Genomic DNA, 23,808 nt, shown 5'->3' with positions numbered 1-23,808 from the left:
GGCGCCCAATAGCCCATGTTACTATTATTATTATTTTTGCCTGCACAGTTTGCTTACCCACCTGCTGTCACTTCCCTGACTGGGATTTGAACCTGGGCCACATCTGTGAAGGCTCAGAATCCTAACCACTAGGCCACCAGGGAACTCCCAGTCCATGTTAAGACTGCCACCAAACTGAACAGTGTTTCTCTTGTACTTGACCCTTTAAAACAATTGCTCATCGAAAGCATAGGACTTGAGAAGCTTCTAAATGTCTGTAAAGTCAAATGTAAGATGTGTCTTTTGGGACTTGTACAGTTTTCTTCCCTTGGGCCAGTTCTGGAATTACAGGATTGGATTATGACTATAAATAAACTCATGGAAAGTGTTGGCATGCATACAGTGCCAGGAAGCATTGAAACAGTATAATCTAGTGAGGAGGTTGCAGAGTTCAGTGGCAGACAGAGCTTGGTTTAACTTCTGCCTGGGTACATAATAGCTGTTTAAGAAGGACTTCAGCTAGCTCTTCAGTTCTTTAGATATGTGGACCTTTGAGGATCTGTAAGATGGCACAGAGTCAACTGAGGGTAAAACTGCTGGTGCCACCGTGATCCAGGGAGTGTCACCCAGCCTATGCTGGCTGTCCTTGTATTCTTCACCGGCATGCATGCATTTACAGTAAAATAAAATGCCAGTCTCATATAAGAATGTCCTTGATGAACTAGTAATATTAATTAATAGTAACTCTTAACCATTGAGGAGCTACATCTTTTGAACAGCCCCTGTGATGAAGTAGGAAGTATGCATAAAGCACATCTACTGCATGTCAAAGAAAAATGGTTTCCTCTAAGAAGATTACTTTTGCAGTTTTGTATCTCCATCTGAAATAGCCTCTTTTTTTTTCTTTTTAATGGAATGCTATTTTTACTTGAGAGAATGAATGACAAACTATGAGTATTTGGCAACTATTTTGCAAAAGTGAATGAAGTGAGCCAGTCACTTTAAGAGGAACAATTGATAATATTTGTTGCTGATGCCAGAATTTGAGTTTTCAAGAAAATAATTGGAATTTTAGAAAATTTGAATTCACCACCATGAAGCTCCTAGCTTCTGATACCTAAAAGACTTTTCTGATGAGATGAGTGATAATATTAACAAATATTTTTTTAATGATTATAAGGAAATACTGTTTTTCATTTTCCAAATAACCAGAGTATATTACCCACTCAAAATGTTAGACCAACCTATCTAACACAGTTTGAGAAGAGACCAGTTGTCCAGTTTTGATGTATTAGAAGAAAAATATGCACCATTATCTCTAAAGGTTATTAAAATTCTCCGCCCTTTTGTAACACATACCTGTATGAAGCTGGATTTTCTTTGTATACTTTAAACAGCATATCCCAACAGATTGGCTGTTCAGTTCAGTTGCTCAGTCATGTCTGACTCTTTGCAACCCCATGGACTGCAGCACATCAGGCCTCCTTGTCCATGACCAACTCCTGGAGTTTACTCAAACTCATGTCCGTTGAGTTGGTGATGCCATCCAACAATTTCATCCTCTGTTATCCCCTTCTCCTCCCGCCTTCAATTTTTCCCCAGCATCAGCGTCTTTTCAAATGAGTCATTTCTTCACATCAGGTAGCCAAAGTACTGGAGTTTCAGCTTCAGCATCAGTCCTTCCAATGAATATTCAGAATTGAATATTCAGATTGGCTGTAGAGGCAGGCTATGGGAACCCAAGCTGTGCTCTTTTTTTGCCAGGCGTTAAAGAGATTTAAAAAAATGTAAAACAGTGCCAGTCTTTTCATAAATTTGTTTTGTTTTGCTTTGGAAAACAGTTTATTCTTCATTAAAAATATGTGTATGTTACCACTTAGTTATTGATTTTTTTAATTTAATTTTTAATTTGGGGGTATTGTTGATTTACAATGTTATGTTAGTTTCAGATGTATAGCAAAGTGATTCAGTTATACATATATGCATTCTGTTTCCATATAGGTTATTACAGAATATTGAGTAGAGTTCTCTGTGCTATACAGTAGGTCCTTACTGTTTATTTTATTGTAAGTAGTATGTATATGTTAATCCCAAACTCCTAATTCATCCCTCCCCGATTTTTAAAATAAATTTCAGTTCAGTTCAGTTCAGTCGCTCAGTCATGTCTGACTCTGTGACCCCATGAACCACAGCACGCTAGGCCTCCTTGTCCATCACCAACTCCCGGAGTCTACTCAAACCCATGTCCATTGAGTCAGTGATGCTATCCAACCATCTCATCCTCTGTTGTCCCCTTCTCCTCCTGCCCCCAATCCCTCCCAGCATCAGGGTCTTTTCAAATGAGTCAGCTCTTTGCATCAGGTGGCCAAAGTATTGGAGTTCCAGCTCCAACATCAGTCCTTCCAATGAACACTCAGGACTGATCTCCTTTAGGATGGACTGGTTGGATCTGCTTGCAGCCCAAAGGACTCTCAAAAGTCTTCTGCAACACCACAGTTCAAACACATCAGTTCTTCGGTGCTCAGCTTTCTTTATAGTCCAACTCTCACATCCATACATGACTACTGGAAAAACCATAGCTTTGACTAGATGGACCTTTGTTGGCAGTGTAATGCCTCTGCTTTTTAATATGCTGTCTAGGTTGGTCATTACTTTCCTTCCAGAGAATAAGCGTCTTTTAATTTCATGGCTGCAGTCACCATCTGCAGTGATTTTGGAGCCCAAAAAAATAAAGTCAGCCAGTGTTTCCACTGTTTCCCCATTTATTTCCCATGAAGTGATAGGACCGGATGCTATGATTTTAGTTTTCTGAATGTTGAGTTTTAAGCCAACTTTTTCACTCTCTTCTTTCAGTTTTATCAAGAGGCTCTTTAGTTCTTCACTTTCTGCCATAATGGTGGTGTCATCTGCATATCTAAGGTTTAAACATTAGCAAATGATCACTTTAAAATTCTAATATGGTTAATACTGATTCATATAGTGTAAAAACAAAAGCCTTTGAGGACCTATAATTTTTAAGACTATTCTTGAGTCCTGAAACCAAAAAAATTAAAAACTACTGAGTTGGCCAACTATTTCCTTGCCTCTAATAATGGGGTAAAATCCACATCTCAAGATTCATTTTGTTTTAAAATAAGAACACTTACAGAGTGTGTGTGATATGAAAAACATACACTAGGTGGTAGAAATTATTTGTGAAATAATGCGATGTGCTCCCAGTAATGTATGACAGTTACTTGTCTCCATATGTCTTTAGTAACTTTTTATTATATATCTATTTTTAAATTTTTTTCTTGAAGGATGGTTGGTTTACAGAATTTTGTTGTTTTCTGTCAAACCTCAACCTGAATCAACCATAGGTATGCATATATCCTCTCCCTTTTGAACTTCCCTCCCATCTCCCTCTCCATCCCACCCCTCTAGTTTGATACAGAGGCCCTGTTTGAGTTTCTTAGCCATACAGAAAATTCCCTTGGCTATCTATTTTACATTGGGTAATGTAAGTTTCCATGTTACTCTCTTCATCCATCTCCCCCTCAGCCCCCCTCGCCCCAGCTCACCTTCCTCGCCTCCCCTTGCCCCGCTTCACCTCCCCTCCTGTCTCCTCCCTCTCCTTGCCTCCTTCCCCTCCCCTCCCGTCTCCTCCCTCTCCTCGCCTCCCTCCCCTCACCTCCCCTCGCCCCCCCTTGCCTCCCCTCTCCCCAGGTCCACAGGTCTGTTCTCTAGGTCTGTTTCTCCACTGCTGCCCTGTTTAAGTAAATTCTTCAGTACCAGTTTTCTAGATTCCATATATATGCGTTAGAATACAATATTTATATTTCTCTTTCTGACTCACTATAGTAATTCTTTATTATATTAAAGACTTTTGGAAAAAACTTTCAGTGTGGAATAGAAACTATGGGTCCCTGAAGCAGAATTTTTGGTCATACATTAAATATATATAAATTAAATGGAAACTTACAAAGCTTTTGTTCAAGAACATGTTGCTGCAGACATCCAGAGTAATGTCTAAGGACACTCACTCTTCTACAGTACTTTTAAAGAAGCAGCTATTGGTGTGGAGAAAAGGGAACCCTCTTACACTGTTGGTGGGAATGCAAACTAGTACAGCCACTATGGAGAACAGTCTTGAGATTCCTTAAAAAACTGGAAATAGAACTGCCATATGACCCAGCAATCCCACTACTGGGCATACACACCGAGGTAACCAGAATTGAAAGAGACACGTGTACCCCAGTGTTCATTGCAGCACTGTTTATAATAGCCAGGACATGGAAGCAACCTAGATGTCCATCAGCAGACGAATGGATAAGAAAGCTGTGGTACATATACACAATGGAGTATTACTCAGCCATTAAAAAGAATACATTTGAATCAGTTCTAATGAGGTGGGTGAAACAAGCCTATTATGTGAAGTAAGAGTGAAGTAAGCCAGAAAGAAAAACACCCATACAGTATACTAACGCATATATATGGAATTTAGAAAGATGGCAATGATGACCCTGTATGCGAGACAGCAAAAGAGACACAGATGTATAGAACAGTCTTTTGGACTCTGTGGGAGAGGGAGAGGGTGGGATGATTTGGGAGAATGGCATTGAAACATGTATAATATCATATAAGAAACGAATCGCCAGTCCAGGTTCGATGCAGGATACAGGATGCTTGGGGCTGGTGCACTGGGATGACCCAGAGGGATGGTACGGGGAGGGAGGAGGGAGAGGGGTTCAGGATGGGGAACATGTGTATACCTGTGGCGGATTCATGTTGATGTATGGCAAAACCAATACAATACTGTAAAGTAATTAGCCTCCAATTAAAATAAATAAATTTATATTGAATATGTAAAAAAAGAAACAGCTATTTTATATAACTTACATGTTTCCTTTCAGACTTGTGTGTACATACTCAATATTTTACATAGTAAAATTGTATAGTTATAGGTGTAATTTTGTGTTCTGTCACACTTTGCTACATAGTTTCCATTATAATAATTATTTATGACTGTGAAGTCTGGGTCTTACTAATATTCCTCTATGTTGCTCATGAAGGTTGTTTCTTCTCTTATTAGAAATCGTGCTGTGATGCATTTTCTTTATGTTACATACCTTTTTTTTTTCCTCCTTTAAGGATATAATCACAGAAGTGGAATTACTAGGCCAAATTACGTGTGTGTGTGTGTATTACATATACACATATATACACCAAGTGTGTGTATAAATATATATATTTTTTACTGCTTATATTGTGTGTGATTGTTTATGCATATGTGATACACACATGCATACATATATGTGAGGTGGGAAGTGAGAAGTAATATTACTACGTAAATTTTACTTTCAAATGTGAACAACAGATGTGAAGGAAATTATTCATAGTAGTTGGTATAGTCAACACCTTTAATCCAAAATTCTTTTTCAGAAAACCTGTGATATTTTTTTTAGAAAGTAAGATTAGGATAATCTAGTTGACTGAAGTTATCAAGCACACATTTTTTGTCAGTTAAATTTTCAGGCAAATAGAGTATGATGAAATATACTTTTTGTTTTTTTAAACATACTGATTATTGAGAAGACTCTCCACAGCTGTAGAGCCTAAGGGTACACATCTCTGAAAGCAGAGTATAAGAAGGTAGGTTTATCTGTTCTGTAGGACACTATGAAGTGTCATGTAGACTCATTCTTTGAAAGAAATTCTTATCCACTTGTTTCCTTAACTTTTGTCTCTCTAAAATAGATGCAGAATGAGGGACAAGATGATTGGGTTAGCTTATCAACAGTTAGGTAGCTGATACATGATTTCAAATTCTCTAGTGATAGACGGGGAGATGTATGAAAGAAATTTGAGGGGTTTGCCATGACATTGATGAGCTAGGAATGACTTTAGTGATAACCGAGAGCTTCATTTTTTTTTTTTAAAGCTTGGAAGCTGTGTGCTTGGCAGTTTAGTTTGCGCTTTCTTTCTTTTTATGAATGTACATATTTGAAGTCTTAATTCACCGCTTCTTTACACAGTTTGGCCTCAGTTTCATATTTTACTCCTTCACAGGAATTTGTAATCAGCATATATTGCCTTTCTTTTATAGTTTTATGACCTTTGTGAACTATTCAGAACTGGAGGTCAGGTTCCTGACACAAACTACATATTTATGGTATGTAAACTCCAGTGATATCAACTACTTACTTTATTTTATATTTTTTCACCTACTTATTTTAAATGGAGGAGATCTGTGTTACTACATGTAGATTATATAATACTTTCATTGCCATGTGACAGTCACTATTTAAATATGTGAGAAAGTGATTCAGTACTTTGCTACATTTTCCTGTGTCCTTTAGTTGAGAATAATTATTTTTGTAAACTGCTGTGCAGGTAGGACTGGGTTATAGCCTTCAGTAATGGTTAGGCAAAAACAAAATAGCTTGGAACCTCAGGTTTAAAGCATAAATCTTCAATTTACTGTTATTTTGTCATTTTTTTGAGCATTCATTTTCATCTGTTATTAATCTGGATTGAAGAATGTACACATTTACACATTTACTATTAAAGTAGATACTTGCTTTCTTTTTGGAATAAAATGTTACTGTTTAATTTTTTTTGAGTTCTGTTATTTTCCTTCTGAAAATTTCTGGGTTACTTTCTTATTCTTTTAGCTGTTTTCCTATGGTCTAATATTGGCCCAAGGAAACATAAATGGGAAGCGTAGATAGTATGTCATTATATGCAGTTGTTAAATACAAAGCTGAGTGTAGAACACTGTTAATGATATTTGCTCTAAGAAAAAAGAACTATTTTCAAATTGACAGCTCTTTTGATACAGTTAAAAAGATTTTTGAAATTCATTTAAAGTTTTTTGATTCACTTTTTTTTACAAACGTTTATTAATGTAGGTAATAGAGAATTAAAAAAATAGTGGTTTTATATAGGAAGTCCTTGAGAGAAATGCACAGCAGGTTGCTGTAAGCCTTCCGTAGCATAAGACTAGCACAAACATTTAGTTGGAATAGCTTATTTACTTCCGTTTCAATTTTTTGTTAAAACCCAATTTCCAAATAATTCAGTGTGTGACTCTTTATTTTTGCTATTTTGTACTGTGTCTCTGAGTTTGTGCACTTTGGTATAATTTTTTTAAAATATTGTTGCTATTACATTGTTTGTAACTGTAAATTTTTACTTTACAGGGTGATTTTGTAGACCGAGGTTACTATAGTTTGGAGACCTTCACTTACCTTCTTGCACTAAAGGCTAAATGGCCTGATCGTATTACACTTTTGCGAGGAAATCATGAGAGTAGACAGATAACACAGGTGTATGGATTTTATGGTAAGATTTTCTGTTCTCTGACTCTGAATATTGTCTTACCTTCCTCTTTGGGGAAAAAACGCCACGTACGTCATGCATGTGCTTTTAATAGTAAAATTAGAAAGACAGATAATCTTTTTCCACTCTCATTTTAACTCCATTTTTCCCTCAATCAGTTGAAAATCTGACTACGTAGAGAGAACCATTCTATTTCTTTTTTTACTAAAGTATATAGTTGATTTACAATATTAGTTTCAGATGTGCAACACAGTGATTCAATATTTTTATAGATTGTACTCCTTTTAAAGTTATTTTGAAATATTAGCTATATTGCCTGTGTTGTACAGTATATCCTTGTAGCTTATTATTTTATACATAGTAGTCTGAGAGAACCCTTTTAACTTTTTGGTGTATGTCTTTCTAGATCAGTGCCTCAAAATGCAGCCTTCAGTTTCCCTCATTGGAATTATTGGGGGCGCTTGCTAAAGTTGTAGACTGCTGGGTGCTGCTGTAGACCGTTTGGGGTGGAGCCTTAGAATCTGCTGAAAAGGAATGTTTTGCACACTCAGTTTAAGAGCCTGTTCTGTATACTGTGTGTGTTTGTATACATATCTGTGTATGTATACATCACATCAAGCTAAAATGTGATCATACTTGGTTTTTTAATACTGTGACCAGCTTTTTCACTTCATTAATATTGTTTTTATAGCTGCACTGTAATACACTGTATGGATGTACTGTAAATCTGTGTGCTTCCTCCAGAGAATACTGGAACTCAAGTCATTAAAAGCAAAATAGCTACTTCTATAAAATTTTATATGATTGAAAGCTTTAAAAAATGAGATTTGGAGCTCTTTAAAGGAGGTAGATAGAACTGTTGAGATATTAATATGAATTTTCTTTGAGCACAATTAAGGCAAATATTGAGAGATTTAAAAATATTAATCTCATACCCATTTAGTTTTAGACTTTATATTTTGAATTATCTTCTGTCATTGTAAAGATAAATTGAACTCTCTTACTGCTCATTTTGTCAGGCATTGTCAATTATTAAACTGAGAAATTTTGACAGTTTATTGTTATTTGTTTATTTATGGTCACCCTTTGTTTCTTGGGGGAACCTTAGTTCCCCAATCAGGGGTTGAATCCAGGCCATGGCAGGGAAAGCCTGGAATCCTAACTACTAGGCCACCAGGGAACTCCCTGAGAATTTGTTGCTTATATAACTTTGTTAATAGAAATTGAAAAGTTAGATGGCTAATATTTATCTCCTTTCTACAAGTTACTTCTTATTTACATTCTCAAAATGCCAAATACCATTTGGAATAAAACTGATTGATGCTTTTACAAAATAATCACTATTTTGGATAACATATAATATGTTGTTAGCTCAGTGAAAGCAGCTGACTCCAGCTGTCCAAGATTACTATTATGCATATACTTACACCCCAGAAATTGACCAGCATTATCACTGTAGGGCAAAAGGAATAACAAGGGGAGAGGAAGGAGGACATTTTAATCATGATGCCTTGACTGAAGAAAATGACGGCTGCACAACATAACGTACTGGATGGTTTTGATCCCAGGCTGTGCTCTGGTGCTCCGAGATGGTTTTGTTTAGTAAGAGGAAGCCCGTCTGCTCCTCAGGAGGAAGATAGACTTAGTCATCATGGAACTTCATACTGACTTTAAAGTAAAAATGTCCACATATAGCTGTTATCTTGGGCCTTCAGTTCATCCTGATAAACATGGTTGTAGTTAGCAGTTATTATGAACCAAGTGCTTTGCTTATGTGTCAGGGTGAAAAATTGACAAGTTGATTCCTACTGGTAAACCGTGCTCAGTGTTAGAGATGTCTCCTGAGACGTTTACATAAGGATCCTGCCTTACGTAGAGATACAATTTAGAAAATTATGAGGGTTGACAGTACCCCACAGTATCAATAGTGACATGTGTTTTTTTTTTTTTCAAAATTAAGAAACCGAAGAGCATAGCTTCCTTGGTATTAACTGAGAGAAGAGATTAATATACTCTATTAACTGTTGTAGATAGCAGAGAGAATGTTCAGCTGAGAATATATAAGACCTAGTGATAACTACCAGGATACTTACTAGAACTCAAGTGTGTAGTTGCACAATCTGCAGAAAGTCTCAGGAGAGACAACGTAGGTCAGAGAAATGTTGGAAAGGGGATTACCCATGTTCTTGTGATTAAGGGTCCTCTAATGTGTTTGGTTATCCTGCTAGCATAAAGTAGTCACGTTAAATATGTTACTGTGTTTGATGGAATTGCCCAGAATTTTTTAAAAGTTTATTTATTTTACTATGCCACATGGCCTGTAGGACCCAGTTCTCTGACCAGGGATCAAAACTGCACCCTTAGCAGTGAAAACAAGGAGTCTTAACCACCAGACCACCAGGGAACTACTCCCAGTGTTAATGATAAGACAAAAATGTTTGCTCTGGGTTATGTGAAATTAATATTTAGCTCTTCTTGATTATAGCATTTGACCAATAATTTCAGCTGCTCCTTAGGGCCACTTTCCTAGACCAGTTAGCTACTAGTCTCCTGACTACATGGAGGGTCTGCCAGGGCTAAATATGTCATAACTTGCCACCCTAGTTTAAGCACCAGCTCTGTTGTCCTAGTGTTAGATATGTCCTTTGTTTATTTTATTTCATTTATTTACTTTTTGGCCGCGCCTCACAGCTTGCAGGATTCCCAACCAGAGATTGAACCCAGGCCATGGCAGTGAAAACGCTGAGTCCTAACCACTGGATCTCCAGGGAATGCCCTTGTATTCTTTATTTTTATCAGCATATTCAGAACTTCATTAATGAGAACTCTGTTTCTCTCATAGATGAGTGCCAAACCAAATATGGAAATGCTAATGCCTGGAGATACTGTACCAAAGTTTTTGACATGCTCACAGTAGCAGCTGTAAGTTTATGTAAATCTTTTAAAAAGCTTAAGTATTTTTCTGCCAGTAACACTTTGCATATGTTTATCTAATTCCCATCTCAATTATATTGCTATCATTAGCACTCATTGATGAATTTAGGTATGAATGAGTTTATTGTTATATATTCAACTCTTCATTATCTTTTTTTGCTAGTTAATAGATGAGCAGATTTTGTGTGTTCATGGTGGTTTATCTCCTGATATCAAAACACTGGATCAAATTCGAACCATTGAACGGAATCAGGAAATTCCCCATAAAGGAGCATTTTGTGATCTGGTTTGGTCAGATCCTGAAGATGTGGATACTTGGGCAATCAGTCCCCGAGGAGCAGGTTGGCTTTTTGGCGCAAAGGTCACAAATGAGGTAAAGCCGACATTTTTGTAAAAGTGGTTTGTTGGTGCTAATGGCATATGTAAAGAACTATGGGTGTTAAAGATCCCAAACTTCTTGTCTAGTTTACCGAAACTGTGGTGCCTGTGGATATCAAATTTCTTGTCTGGTTTATCATATGTCTTTCCTTAAGGTTAGATGAGATCATGTAATAATAGCACCTCCTTTAGCATCACTGGTACTATGTGTAAAATAAATTTCCCTTGTCTTTCAAACAGTGCAAGTAATGAGATAACAAGGGCAAGATAGGCAGCTTTTTTAATATGTATTTCTTAGTGTATATATATATTTTTTTAATTGAGATATAATTGACATATAACATTGTATTAGTTACGTATACAACATAATGGTTTGATATGTGTGTTTATTGAGAATAGGCAGATTTTTTGAGGTTCAACTATTTTCATTTAAAAATACACACACATACACAGGGTGAACTGATCCAGCGTAGTGGAGTCAGAGAGCTAGATTTATCCTGTCTGAGCCTCTGTTTCTTTCAGTTGCAAGAGAAGGATAATAAATCTTTTTTGAAATTTAAGAGCCATGCTGAAGCCTCAGTAAATGATCGATATTGATAGTAATATGTGTGTGTGCTCCGTCGTGTCCTACTCTTTGTAACCCCATGGACTGTAGCTTGCCGGCTCCTCTGTCCATGAGATTTCCCAGACAAGATTACTGGAGTGGGTTGCCATTTTCCTCCTCCAGGGCATCTTCCTGATCCCTTGTACCTTGTGTTTCCTGCATTGGCAGGCAGATTCTTTGCCACTAGCGCCACCTGGGATGCAGACTGATAGTAATATATTTATTATTAAACCGTAAAAAACTGCTTCATATCTGATTGTACTTAAAGAATGCTTTTCTTTCAGAAACTTGTGTCTAATTATGTGATTATTTCTATAACTCAGGCCAAAGTGGCTAACTTACGGAAGTTAGTGGGGAATAACAGTAGAATGGGTTCTATTATCATGAGAGTTTTAGTAGATACAGGATTTATACTTTATTTAAATGCTTATTTTCTTATATGTGTAGGTTGATTTATTTTAAAATGTGCTGGATACTTAACGGAACCTTTCTAAATTGCAGTTTGTTCATATCAACAACCTAAAACTCATCTGCAGAGCACATCAATTAGTGCATGAAGGCTATAAATTTATGTTTGATGAGAAGCTGGTAACAGTATGGTCTGCTCCTAATTACTGCTATCGTTGTGGAAATATTGCTTCAATCATGGTCTTCAAAGATGTAAATACAAGAGAACCAAAGTTATTCCGGGCAGTTCCAGATTCAGAACGTGTTATTCCTCCCAGAACGACGACGCCGTATTTTCTCTGAGGCCTTCGCCCCATCCTGCTGACCCATTTTTCTGCCCTCTTCTTACCCCAACTTCCTTGTGTTACCCTCTACAATATACTTTTTATTGAGCACTTTGCTGCTGAAATGCTGCCTCTTGCCTTTTTTTTTAAATTTTAAATTATCTAAATTTATTGTTTGTTATGGTGTCTATAGCAACGTTTTTCTATCAGTTTTCTCCCCTGTCCCATCCCCGCCTTGGACTCACTTGAGAAGACTTGAGAAATGTCTTAATACTCACACTGCTGCATGTAGCTCTTGCTTATTTACCGGTCTGAGGGAAACAGAATGTGTTTCCTTTTTTAAAAAGCCAATTGACAGAACAGACTACTCTGAAATACTCTTCCTTTTGTATTATTCAGTCTTCTGTTTTAGTTTGGTAAGTTTTAAGAAATTTCAGCAGCAAAGTTGTTATCCAGTGGGCACGATGGACTGCAAATGACTCGAGTTATGTGTACCGTCCCAGCTGTAAACTTCATTGTCCTTTGTTGGATGATATTTTAAATGGATATAAAATAAATTGGTCTAAAGGGCTGCCCTTTGTTGTGTTTTTAAATTTTAGTTTTAAAACTGCTATAGCTTATGACTTTGTACATTAAGATAATTGTATTGATCTTTTTCCAGATTCCTTGTATTTTTTAATAAAGTAATCCTAAAAAAAACTCAGATAGGTTAAAGTGTTAGAAATTTTAAACAGCATACGTTGTTAGCTTAAAGTTATTCTTTCTTTTTTCCTAATCAGAGTTCTTGACCCTTTGGCTATTAAGTTTAAAACTTCAACTGAAATTCAGTACTATTTATTTTTAAAAAAATCACTAAACTGTGCCTAAATAAATAACTGCCATATTAATGTTTTGGTTTATATCCTCTCTAGTAATAGAAAAACATTTAATACTTGTAATACTGATGTGTTCATTTGATACCAGTTGAGTAGAATGTGATCAATCCAGTTTACAGTCTATCATGAGTATCATTAAGTAAAATATATGTACTTTTCAATGGGAATCATTCTTTTCTTGCTGTAACACTTGACCTTAACTTTTAGAAAGTGTTCATTTTTTTAACTGCAACTGGAAAGGTTGAAAAGTCAGGACTCTTGTATTTGTGGACTGTACTCTGAAGCAGATTTTTTAAAGTGTAGAAAAAATACCCAAATTGTCCTTTTTGTAAAGGTCTGTGGTATCATGTTTTGGCTTTGTGTAAGTAATTTGAATATCCAAAGGGTTGTGATGATCGGTTCTTGATAGGCAACTGTCCGCTTAATAAGGACAAGTGTTCCAGTGTCTCTTATGACTTTGGTCATAAATGATGCTAGAATTAACCATTTTGTGAAATAGTTGGTATCCATTTACTACTATAATTAATTTTTTGTCATTCCAGGAAATCTTTGTGAAGCCAGCCAATTAATAAAGCACTTTAGCATCTGTTCAGGTAGTTTTGAAAACCAACTTTTTCCCATTCAGGATAAGAATTTCCAGGTTACCTAAAAATGCAATAAAAATCTTTATAGTCTAAGCTTCTTGGCACATAATTTTTCATCAGGGCTTTTCCTTTATTAAATGAGCACAATACTGTTTTAATTTTGACCCCCTTAACCACACAGCTCCTTGTATAGTTTTTAATTGTATAGCTGCAAGAAAGAAGTGACTAAGACATTTGCTGCAAACACTTGAACTGTTGGGTCAGTAGCTTTGTGTTACTGCCCTGACCCCAGTGTAATTCAGGGGGAAAGGTATTTTTTATCTTACAGGGATATGTAGCTATGTATTTTACTAATTGTGAAACACTGGAAATGAATGATGCAGACAACTTGGTGTGGTCTTGGACAGCTCTCTGCAGTATTTTTTTTTTTTTTTCTGTTACCATAAATTGTATTTAAGTGCTTGCTCTCATCTGCTTTTAAGTTGTACCAATAAAATCAGTAACCCTCAGCCCTTCACATTTGACACTGCTTAGCTTAGATCGATGTAGTTGTTTTAGTTATCCGTGTAATGTGACTTTTATTTTTAAGTCATGGTGTACTGCATTTGTTTGTCACTAGTTGGGCATGTGCCAATATTTCTGTCCATTCCTTAACTGCCATCTCTGTTTTGCCTGATTTTTTTCTCTTCAACCGAATAATGGCTTTTTGCATGAAAAAAAGTTTTTAATATTAGACATGTAAAGGGAAGAGAGAGTGAATGTATTGGACTTTCTAAGCCTAAAAGGAATATTTGGATCCCTCTAATAAAAAGGGCTATGTACTATTTAGAGTAATCATGTGGTGGAAAATACTTGCAAGTCACAGATTTGTAGCCAGGAGGCTCTGTTACTCCCTGTGTCTAGGCTGAATGTAAAATCCCTTATGTTGTATTAATGGGGGTAATAACTTTTTATTTGCCGATGATATACTTGGTTTCTAATAAAATGTCCTAGGCTCTAGTGAGAACTGTCTACTTTTAATTGCCAATTACTCCCCTTTCCTCATTTTTCTGATATGCTCTTGGCTAGCTTTTTCTCAGTTAATGCTTTTTCCTGAAAAATCTCACCATTTTAAATGTGTTTATTTGAGTGTGATCCTAAAAAGCCTGGATCAAGAGCACATCTCTGATATGCAGCCTGCATCAGCTCCTACTCCATCTGGATGTCTAGAACTGTTGGACGATTTTGATGTCTTAAACCCTGGGTTTTGCTTTTGGAATAAGGTTTGAAATACTGTTCTTCGTATTAAGATTTGTGTGTTTTTGCTTTGTAAGCCCAGCATCAGGTTTTGGAAAATGCCTGTACTGTGAAAGCAAATCCGAACTCTCTTCTGAGCCTCTTTCATTGTCAGAAATAGAATTGCTTTCCATCAGCCTCCAAAAAATTGTATATCTGGAGTGGAAGAGATTTATCAGAAAAAATCCAGATTTTTAAGTGTACTTGTTTTCTAAATGCCAATGTTTGTAAAGCACCTTCAGTTCTTTGGATGAAAGGTGCTATATTCTCTCAGTGTAAATTAATAAAAAGATTATAGGAAGTTTGTCAAAAAATTTTATCTAATGTAGTCTGTAGTATGTCCCAACAAGAAGTTAGCATTTTATATAACACAATTTAAAAAAATGCTTATTCCTTTACTTGGTTGCTTGCCTAGTAAACAGAAGTGAAACTTCTCTTGTTCTGCATTTGACTCTAAGTGTCCCAGTTCTTTAAAGGCAACATTCATTGTTCTGTCCTGGATCCACTACCCAGAACCCTGCTTCATGAGATCGTCACAACTCTTTCACTTGCATAATTAAACAGTGTGAAGTCATGCTGATGAAATATACAGTAGTAAAACACCAAACAGAAGCATTTGGAAAGTCCCCTAGCATGAAACCAAACACAGTAGATGCTTGGGGAAGGAACCTGTTCCCCTCTTACTAGTTTTCCTGTTAATCACTTAGTGAATATGTGCCTTTTTCACCCTTGTGATAGTAAGTTTATGCTTGTTTGAACCATTCAGATGTTTTCTTAATTCAAAAATGCATGAAGGTTATGAATTTTTTTTGCATGTGTGTCAACAGAAATACTTATTACGTAAGTATATTTCACTCAGTCCTTGGGGATCCACTGTTCTCGGCACTTTGCTCTTTTTTATATAAATGGAAATGCGTTATTAAAGACCGAATGCAGGCATTATGGAATAGTGGAAAGAATACAGGTTTGGGGATCAATCTAGGTAAGAACCTCAGGTCTGCCAGGCAGTAAGAACAGCTAACCTGTATTGAGCACACTTAACTGAATACTACTGTACATGCCCTATTTTGTGTCATCCTTAAGATGGCTCGATGACTATATTACGTCTTTGTTCATTTTTTCTTCAGATGCGGAAACAAATCATAGGAAGCTTGCCCAGGTTTGCGCAGGAGAGCTGGAACCTGAACCCCTTTAGGGCATCCTAGAGTAGTACATCTTACACAATGTTAGTTACTGTAGCTGTGTGACACCCGGGCAAGTTGGAGTCTAACCTTACAAATTCTGTGTCTAGGAATATCGTACAGGGTTGGTCTCAGGATTAAAAACAGCACTCAAATACCCAGTCCCTGACCCAAAGTTGCAGTTTATTGAGAGCACACTTACATGCCATTTGCCCGAATCCATTGTAGTTAGGAAGTAAGAGTAATCCAAGGCAATAATAATTGCTGACATAGTGTAGTTTATAGAAGTACAACAAATTTGGAGAAGGAAATGTTTGATTAGGCTGGAGTAGTTGGGGAAGGCTTAAAAGAGGAAGTGTGAATTAAAAGAGGAACGTGAACCAGAATGATGGGCCATGCATTTCATATAGTAGAAGCACAGAAGCAGGGATTACTAGAACTTGGACACGATTCGGAGATAGAATTGAGGGTACGTACTTCTTGAGAAAGCTTAAGAAATGAATAGCTGCAGCTCTATTGACAATACTGTGTGTTGCAGAAGCATTGGTCAATTGTGAAAAACCTTGAAAACCAGGCAAGATAGTTTTAATTCATGTTTTGAGAAACATAGTGAATGACTTTCAAAATTAGTCTTCCTAGTAAGTTGATCTCACCAGGACTCCTACCCCATCTTTCCCAGTCTTTGACAAATTATTCTAGGGTTCTTTCCTTTTTCTGGCTTGGTAATAGGGTGGATACGACTGGTTGGGAATTCGGTGACTGTGGTTCTGTAATTTGAGGATTATGTAAAATACTAATTTGGGGAGCCAACATGTTCAATTGTTTTTCCTTGACAATGCCATTTTAAAGGTTCCATTACAATTTACCATCATTTCACTGAAGGAAGTATGTACAAAGAGCTGTCTCGGAATAAAAGACAGTCCTTTACACCAAATAAATTCGACTTTATGAAAAATTAATATTATTTTTGCCATTTGTGATCAGTAAGAGATTTGTCCCAAGCCTTTTGGTGTGTATAACTCTAAGCTGTTATATTATTGATGCACAAAAGCATGTTTCACTGAAACAAGTAGCTTAAGAGTTTTATGCCTCCTCTCAGCTCCAAATAGATTCTGAGGATCTACCAAACAAAAACTACAGAGGAATGCAGCAAGGGGAAGGGGATTCCACCAAAAAGGAAGAATTTTGTTAGTATGTTAATGAGTTATGTCTTATTTTGAAGGATGGTCTTATTAAAGCAGAAAAGATGACTGCCATTTATTATGCTTAAGTGCTGGTAGTCTTGCATGCTTAGGTCTGGCGACAATACTAAAAATGCAAAGGAATTTATTTTAAAATCGATTAGCTGGAGCAGAGGTCACAATTACCTTCAGTATCACAAGATGGTTAGCAACACATTCAGGGGTCAATTCTATATAGGCATTTGAAAACGGAGCCTATTGCTTTAGATTATGGCATTAATTCTGTTTGCAGGGTTGATTTTCCTTTCTTGGTAATTTACTTTATAAACCTCTTGCTTTCTTGGAAGCCTGCACCCGAGCCTGTCATCTTTTCTGCAGCGTACTGAGCACATAAACCACGCTTTATTTTGATAAGATTCTTACAGTTTTCTTGTTGGATTTTCTGAAGCGCCTCTGAGTTCTGAGCATTACAGCATGATGTAGTCAGGGACCGGATATGAGGTGGTTCAAAACGAAGCTCAGTTTGGAGACTTCGCTTACTGTCGCACCTGCCAGAAGAGTTTGGGAAACTGCAGCGCTTGGTTGTTGGGTCTGGCGTAGCGCAGTGTCGGGCGGGGGGGCGGCGCCAGCAGGTGTGTGGGATGCAGGAACCTGAGCCAAAAGAACCTGCCCGCAGGTGTCTGGCGCCGAAGACGCAGTTTCTACTTTCGACCGCACGGTGGCGCTTAGACATCCCCGGCCTTGCTAGCAGTCTCTAAGGCACCTCCGCCGCCACCTGCAGTCTCAACCAAACTCTAGGTGGCGGGATGTGACGGCCCCAGAGCCCAATCGACTGCCAGGTTTTCGGCTACACTACAGCTCTAGCCAATGGGAGCCGAGGAGAGGCGCGGAGGAGGCGGGTCTCGCGGCAAGCCTGGCAGAGGCGCGAGGCCCTCCGCCCGCCTCTCCGCCTACTCCAAGCCTCCGCCGCCTCAGCTTCCCGAGCGAGCCCTGCGGCCGCCGGAGCAGCTCCCGCGGCGGAGCAGGAGCCGGATGGTCAGAGGAGCCCGGCAGCCCCAGCAGCCGCGGAGTCGCCTGGCCCCCAGGTGGGGCGGGGGCGGGATGGACGTCGGGCTTGGGGATGGGGCGGGGGCGCGGGAGCGGGCCCAGGGCAGCAGCTTGGGGCCGTGAGGCATTCGGGGGCGCCGAGACTGGTGGGGCGGGGGGTTCAGGCTCGGGGAACTCGGGGGTCGCCTAGGGGGCGGCGGAGCGGGCTGGCCGGCGGTCGCACCCTCCCGGCCGGATGAGAGGGGTGTGTGAGGGAAGGGGCGCCGACGGGTGAGACTCGGGGCGCTGGGCCGGGAGGGGCAGGAACGCGCGCGCCCGGTGGAGGGGGCCGTGGAATGCGGGGTGCGCCGGGCCTGGAGGGGCGGGGCTCGGAGGGGCACTGCCCGGGCGGGAGGGGGTGGGCATGGGGAAGCGGAGGGGTGTGCGGGGTTGATGAGGCAGACAATGAGTAGGAGGTGGTGGGTGGTTTTGGGGAGATGGGCTGTGACGAATAAGGATGAGGATGGAGTGAGAGACCAGGAGACAGAGCAGGGTTTGGGCAAAGCAGACATTAGGGGGTCGCTGGGTTTCGGGTTAATAGGGAAACAGAGCATAAGGCATTTTGTAAGGTCAGGTATGGGCTTAGCGAGTCCAGGGTTCTCGAGCGCGGTCCGTTGAGTTGTTGACTGGAACAGTATGGCCCGCAGATGTGTTCTGGTATGTTACTTTTAGTTACCATCTTATCTGTTTGGTCTGTAGACTGACTGGCACAGTGGAGAAACCACCCCGAAAACGGAAAAGCAGGTAAGGCAAAATGCCTTCCTAATTTTTCTTCGTATTTTTCCATTTGCTTGGGTGCACCTGTGCTAGACTGCATAATTATACACTGTCAGATGAAGTTTTTTATTTAGCTCCTTTCTTAATGAGTGTAGCTGTCTGCAGGATCTCTCTTCTGAGGACCTCAAAGTATTAACCTGTACACTTTTTTTTTGTATCTAAGATTATATGGCAAACAGATGTAGATAATTGAGAAGTCCTATTTTTTTTATGTTAGCTGTAATTTCAACTTCTTCACCAGCTCTGTTTAAAAAGCTAAGGTTTATTGAACACCTACTATGTGCCAGGTACGATGTGCAGGTGATTATTTGTATTATCTTCTGTAATCCTTGAAGCTCCCCAAGGAAGTGTGTACAGGTAATCACTGTTTTACACAGGAGAGAACTGAGACTCAAGGGAAACTGAGCATTTCCCCAAGATCATACATCTGATAAATGATAGAACCAGGATTTGAAGCCTGGTAGTCTGACTCCAGAGCTGAAGCTTTTAACGTTATAGTGTAATGCCTCTAATAAATAAATAATTGAAAATAGGTAACTTTTAAAAAATACATTGTAGATGAAGTGTAATAAACAGCTGAACCACAGGAAAATAGATACAAAATAGTCCTCAGCAAGTGCATTATTCCATGCGTCCATTCTGTTTTCTGAGCACATTCCACCTGTCAGGTACTTTATAGCAATTCTGTGTAGTCATTTGAAGATTTCTTTTTCACAGATGTTGGTATTGGCCTAGAGAAAGTAAGTTACAGTAGTGAGGATGTGACCAGTGGGACCACTGTAATAGTACTTGCTAAGTTATCCATGTCAGTACCTGGAAAACCTTAACAGTAAGTAGATATGAAATGTTGATGGTGGAAAGTGTCAGTAGCCAAAGTTCCTTTGTCACTCTTTAGGCCTGTACTGGGCAATATGGTAGCCATGAATGGTGTTGAACACTCAAAATGTGGCTCAAATGACTGAGAAACTGAATTTTTAATATTATTAGTTGTAATTAAATTTAAAAATGGATACTTAATTATTGGAAAATGTTTATATCTGGAACGACTTGGGTATGTGAATCTGCTTTTTCATCTGTAAATTCTGAAGTCTAAACACGGATCAAATGTATCCAATGAAAACTTAATGTCCAAGGTGAGGCATATATTTTAAGTATTAAAAAACACACCAAATTTCAGATTAGTACAAAAAGAACATGGCAAACTTCTCATTAGTAATTTTTATGTTGATCACTTCATGAAATAATATTTTAGATATATTGGATTAAATAAACTATTACTCAAATTAATTTCAGTTTTTTCTTTTTACTTTTTCTAACATTACTGGGAATTTAAAGATCACAAATATGGCTTACATTTACTTTCTTTTCAGTAACCCTTGTTTAACTCTTATTACACCATTGCCAGACTCTTAGAGTAGCCTCCTGACTGGGTTCCCTACCTTGAATCTGTAATTGATTCACATACTATGCAAGTTGATCTTGTAATTCTCAAGCTTAAGGTCCTTATGTGGTTCCCCTTGTTTACTGAACATAATTCAGACTTTTTAGTGTCATCGTGAAAAGAGACTGCCCTCTATTATGATAAACCATAAAGGAAAAGAATATTTTAAAAATGAGTGTGTGTATATATATGTGTGTGTATATATATAATTTTATCTGAATCACTTTGCTATACAGCAGAAATTAACACAGCATTGTAAATCAACTATGCTTCAGTTAAAAAAAAAAAAAGAAGACACTGCCTTTATTTCACGCCTCCCTGTCTTCCCAGCCACAGCTGAGTTTTGTGGCCTTGAAAATTCTCTGTAAAGGAGCTACTATACGTCTCGTATTAAATAACTTTCTGGTGAACCCTTCACAGTGAATTAATTGCTGAATATAACTCTGTGTTCTGTTCGCCATTCCCAGAACTTATGTTTAGGTTTTTGCACGATTCCTCTTTCTCCCTGGAATACTTTCTGTTTGTTCCTTGGCAAGCTCCCCCCTTTTAAGACTTCCCTCAAACATCGCGTCTTCCACACGGACTTTCTACCCTGTCCTTCACCTTCTTTGCTTCGTTTGTTTCTATGATAGCCTGTAGATACACCCACGTGTAATGGTTTGGGCTGAATTTGAATCCTAGCTCTATCAATTTCAAGTTTTGAGATGATATACAAGTTTATTAACTTGTATATCTGAACCCCAGCTTCTTAATTTGTATAATGGAAATAATAATAGTTCAACCCTGATAAGGTCATTAAGTGTTCAATGTAGTGCCTAGCACATAGAAAGTATCCAATAAATTTTAGGTTAAAAAGCACATTGAATGCCTTTTATTTTCCACCTCTTTTCTAAACATACACAGTAAAAGGATTGAAAATAAAGATGTTAAGGCAAAGAAGACACGAGAGAAGAATAATGAAATTAAATCAGTGGCGAAGTTAGTATATAGACTAGAAAGTACTTCACAGTTCCTAAAGGTTGGTTCCATATTTAGCTCTGTTTTCTTAGAACAAAGCTAAGAAGAAAATAAGGCTCAACTTCCAGATTCGTGCAATCTGTAAAATCAAAAACATGTTCAAGGGAGGCACGCTTTTTTTGACTCTTAGAGAAAATTTCTCTCATTGATTTTTATAATGGGGACACTGGTTTTGTGGGGAGAAATCCCCAGTGATAAATATACTAGAGAGTTTTTTTTAAAGATTGCTTCTTATAATGCTGCTCAGTCCAGGTTTAGATGATACCAGTGAACATTCTGCAGAGAGCCAAAGCACCTGGGTTTAGATATACTGCCTGCTGATGGTGTGGCTTGGTTCAGAGGCAAGGAGGGATGCATCAACCACCGGCACTCTGTTGCGCCTCAGCACCCAGGATGGTTCCTGGCACCTAGAGAATGTTGGATTGAATTTTGGAATGAATGAATCCTTAAATAATTGGTTTCATGAATATTATTTCTTATAACCAAGTTTTGGTAAGCATCAGGCAGCACAGAGTTTTAAATTCTTGTTCTCAGTTAGGAATCCTGAGGGCACACATTCTGCATATCTGAGGTTAGATCCTGATCAAGTCAGCATTTTGACCTGAATAGACCGCCAGTATGTATCTCTAAAGAGATCCTGTGGGCAGGACCAAGATTTTTCTCAGAAAACAGTTCTGGGATTGCTCTGAAGGTATAAAAAATAATGGCCGGGCAAGATCTAAAGATAGATTATAGAGAGAGGATATAATGGTTGTAGCCAGATATTATTTATAGCTGTTTTTATGAGTTGTATACTGTGGCCATAAAATCCTCAATATCAAATGATGGAACTTCCTGGTGAACATTTCAATATGAGTTAATTGCTGGATGTAGCTGTAAGTATCCCTTTGAGTTGGCCTGCTGTGTTGAGTTGTGGACTGTTACGCTGTATATCCTATCCCATTTTAGGAAACAGTTGCCAGGTGTGATTTTTATTTTAGGATAGTTCCTGTGAAGTCATTCTTTTTGATAGACAGTAGTTAGTGGCTGAGTTATCTTTTGAGAACATTCCTAGTAGACTAAACTATAAGACAGTTGAAGAAGAACTTGAGATGACTTGAGATAAGCGCCTCATAACTCACTGTTACCATTTCTTTGTTCATTCTGCCTGCCCACCACCCCCAACTAAAACTTTTGTTTCCTTGTTTTAGTTCCTCTTTGTACCCCTAGCACTGAGGGGTGCTCAATAAAAACCTAGGGAACTAACAGATGAATCGGTGGTCAGAGGGAGTTAGTGCGGGATGGGGCTTTGGTGGTCAAAAAAATGTGATACTGTTTAATGCCCCCGAAAAACTGTACTTGGCTGAAAGCAGTTTTAAGATTAGGAAACTTAATCTCTATCTGGTTTTGAAAAGTTCCAAAGGGCTTCAATATGTCTGCTAATACGTTCTGGATTATGAATTAGAGAATCCTTTCAGATCCTATTAGGAACAGGACCCATTTGTTTGGATAAGATTAAAGCTTTATTGTGTGATTCGGATTTTGTGTATGTGTGTGTGTGTGTGTGTGTGTGATGTATTTAAAGCAAAAGGATCCATACATTTTGGTGGTGTATGTAATTTGTTTAAATTACATTTGAATTCAAAAAACACAAGAAAACAAAACCTTTAAATGCTTTCTAGTTCTGGGTACTAGGGATATAGACATGAATCTGGCCCCTGCTGAGGAAAAGCTCATATCTTGTCCGGGAGACAGACACATAAAAATGAGATGACGTAATTGACTTTGTATATATCCAAAGAGTTTATAGTAATTCTTCGTATTGGTAATGAGGGCAGCTTCTACAGACATTTCATCTAAACTGTGAAGGTTTAGAGGATAAATTTTGGCAGTAGTGTGACTGTTGAAAATGACAGGCTAGAGCTGGGATGTAGGCTGAGTAATAATGCAGTCTTCATTGTTGTTTAGTCACTCAGTCATGTGACCCCACGGATTGCAGCCCGCCAGGCTCCTCTGTCCATGGGATTTCCCAGGCAAGAATACTGGAGTGGGTTGCCATTGCCTTCTCCAGGGGTCTTCCCTGACCCAAGGATTGAACCTGCATCTGCTGCCAATGCAGGCGGATTCTTTACCACTGATCACCTGGGAAGCCCTAGTGATGAAGTCTTAAGAGAGATGAATTCAGAACAAGTGTTAGGTGTGGGAAGAAAGACGTTTTTAAATGCTTGGGCTGTGATGTCAGTTTAGAAATTACGCAGTAGTTCTCCTCGAGGGGTGATTTTCTCTCCGAGGGGCCTTTGGCAATGCACAACAGAGGATGAGGTGGGGATGGCATCACCGGCTCGATGGGCATGACTTTGAGCAAGCTCTGGGAGTTGGTGATGGACAGGGAAGCCTGACGTGCTGCAGTCCGTGGGGTCACAAAGAATCAGACATGACTGAGCAACTGAACTGAACTGAGAGACA

The 23,808-nt window shown here is 38.5% G+C and overlaps 2 protein-coding genes across 2 annotated transcripts in view; both read left to right on the top strand.

Annotated features, from left to right (window-relative positions):
- PPP6C (protein phosphatase 6 catalytic subunit) overlaps nucleotides 1-12,562 on the top strand; it is a 38,223-nt gene extending 25,661 nt beyond the window's left edge. The window contains exons 3-7 of the mRNA XM_052648505.1: nucleotides 6,065-6,130; nucleotides 7,161-7,302; nucleotides 10,142-10,221; nucleotides 10,397-10,606; nucleotides 11,717-12,562. Coding sequence (XP_052504465.1) covers nucleotides 6,065-6,130; nucleotides 7,161-7,302; nucleotides 10,142-10,221; nucleotides 10,397-10,606; nucleotides 11,717-11,965 — 747 coding nt within the window. The 3' untranslated portion in view covers nucleotides 11,966-12,562. The remainder of the gene's footprint in view (nucleotides 1-6,064; nucleotides 6,131-7,160; nucleotides 7,303-10,141; nucleotides 10,222-10,396; nucleotides 10,607-11,716) is intronic.
- A 5,347-nt stretch (nucleotides 12,563-17,909) lies between these two features.
- The window catches only part of SCAI (suppressor of cancer cell invasion), a 106,936-nt gene continuing 101,037 nt past the window's right edge, over nucleotides 17,910-23,808 (top strand). The window contains exons 1-2 of the mRNA XM_052649306.1: nucleotides 17,910-18,127; nucleotides 18,828-18,872. Of these exons, the coding sequence (XP_052505266.1) occupies nucleotides 17,910-18,127; nucleotides 18,828-18,872 (263 nt within the window). The remainder of the gene's footprint in view (nucleotides 18,128-18,827; nucleotides 18,873-23,808) is intronic.

This window comes from Budorcas taxicolor, chromosome 11, assembly GCF_023091745.1.
Source record: "Budorcas taxicolor isolate Tak-1 chromosome 11, Takin1.1, whole genome shotgun sequence".
In the NCBI taxonomy this organism is placed as follows: domain Eukaryota; kingdom Metazoa; phylum Chordata; class Mammalia; order Artiodactyla; family Bovidae; genus Budorcas; species Budorcas taxicolor.
This window is presented reverse-complemented; position numbering and strand designations above follow the sequence as displayed.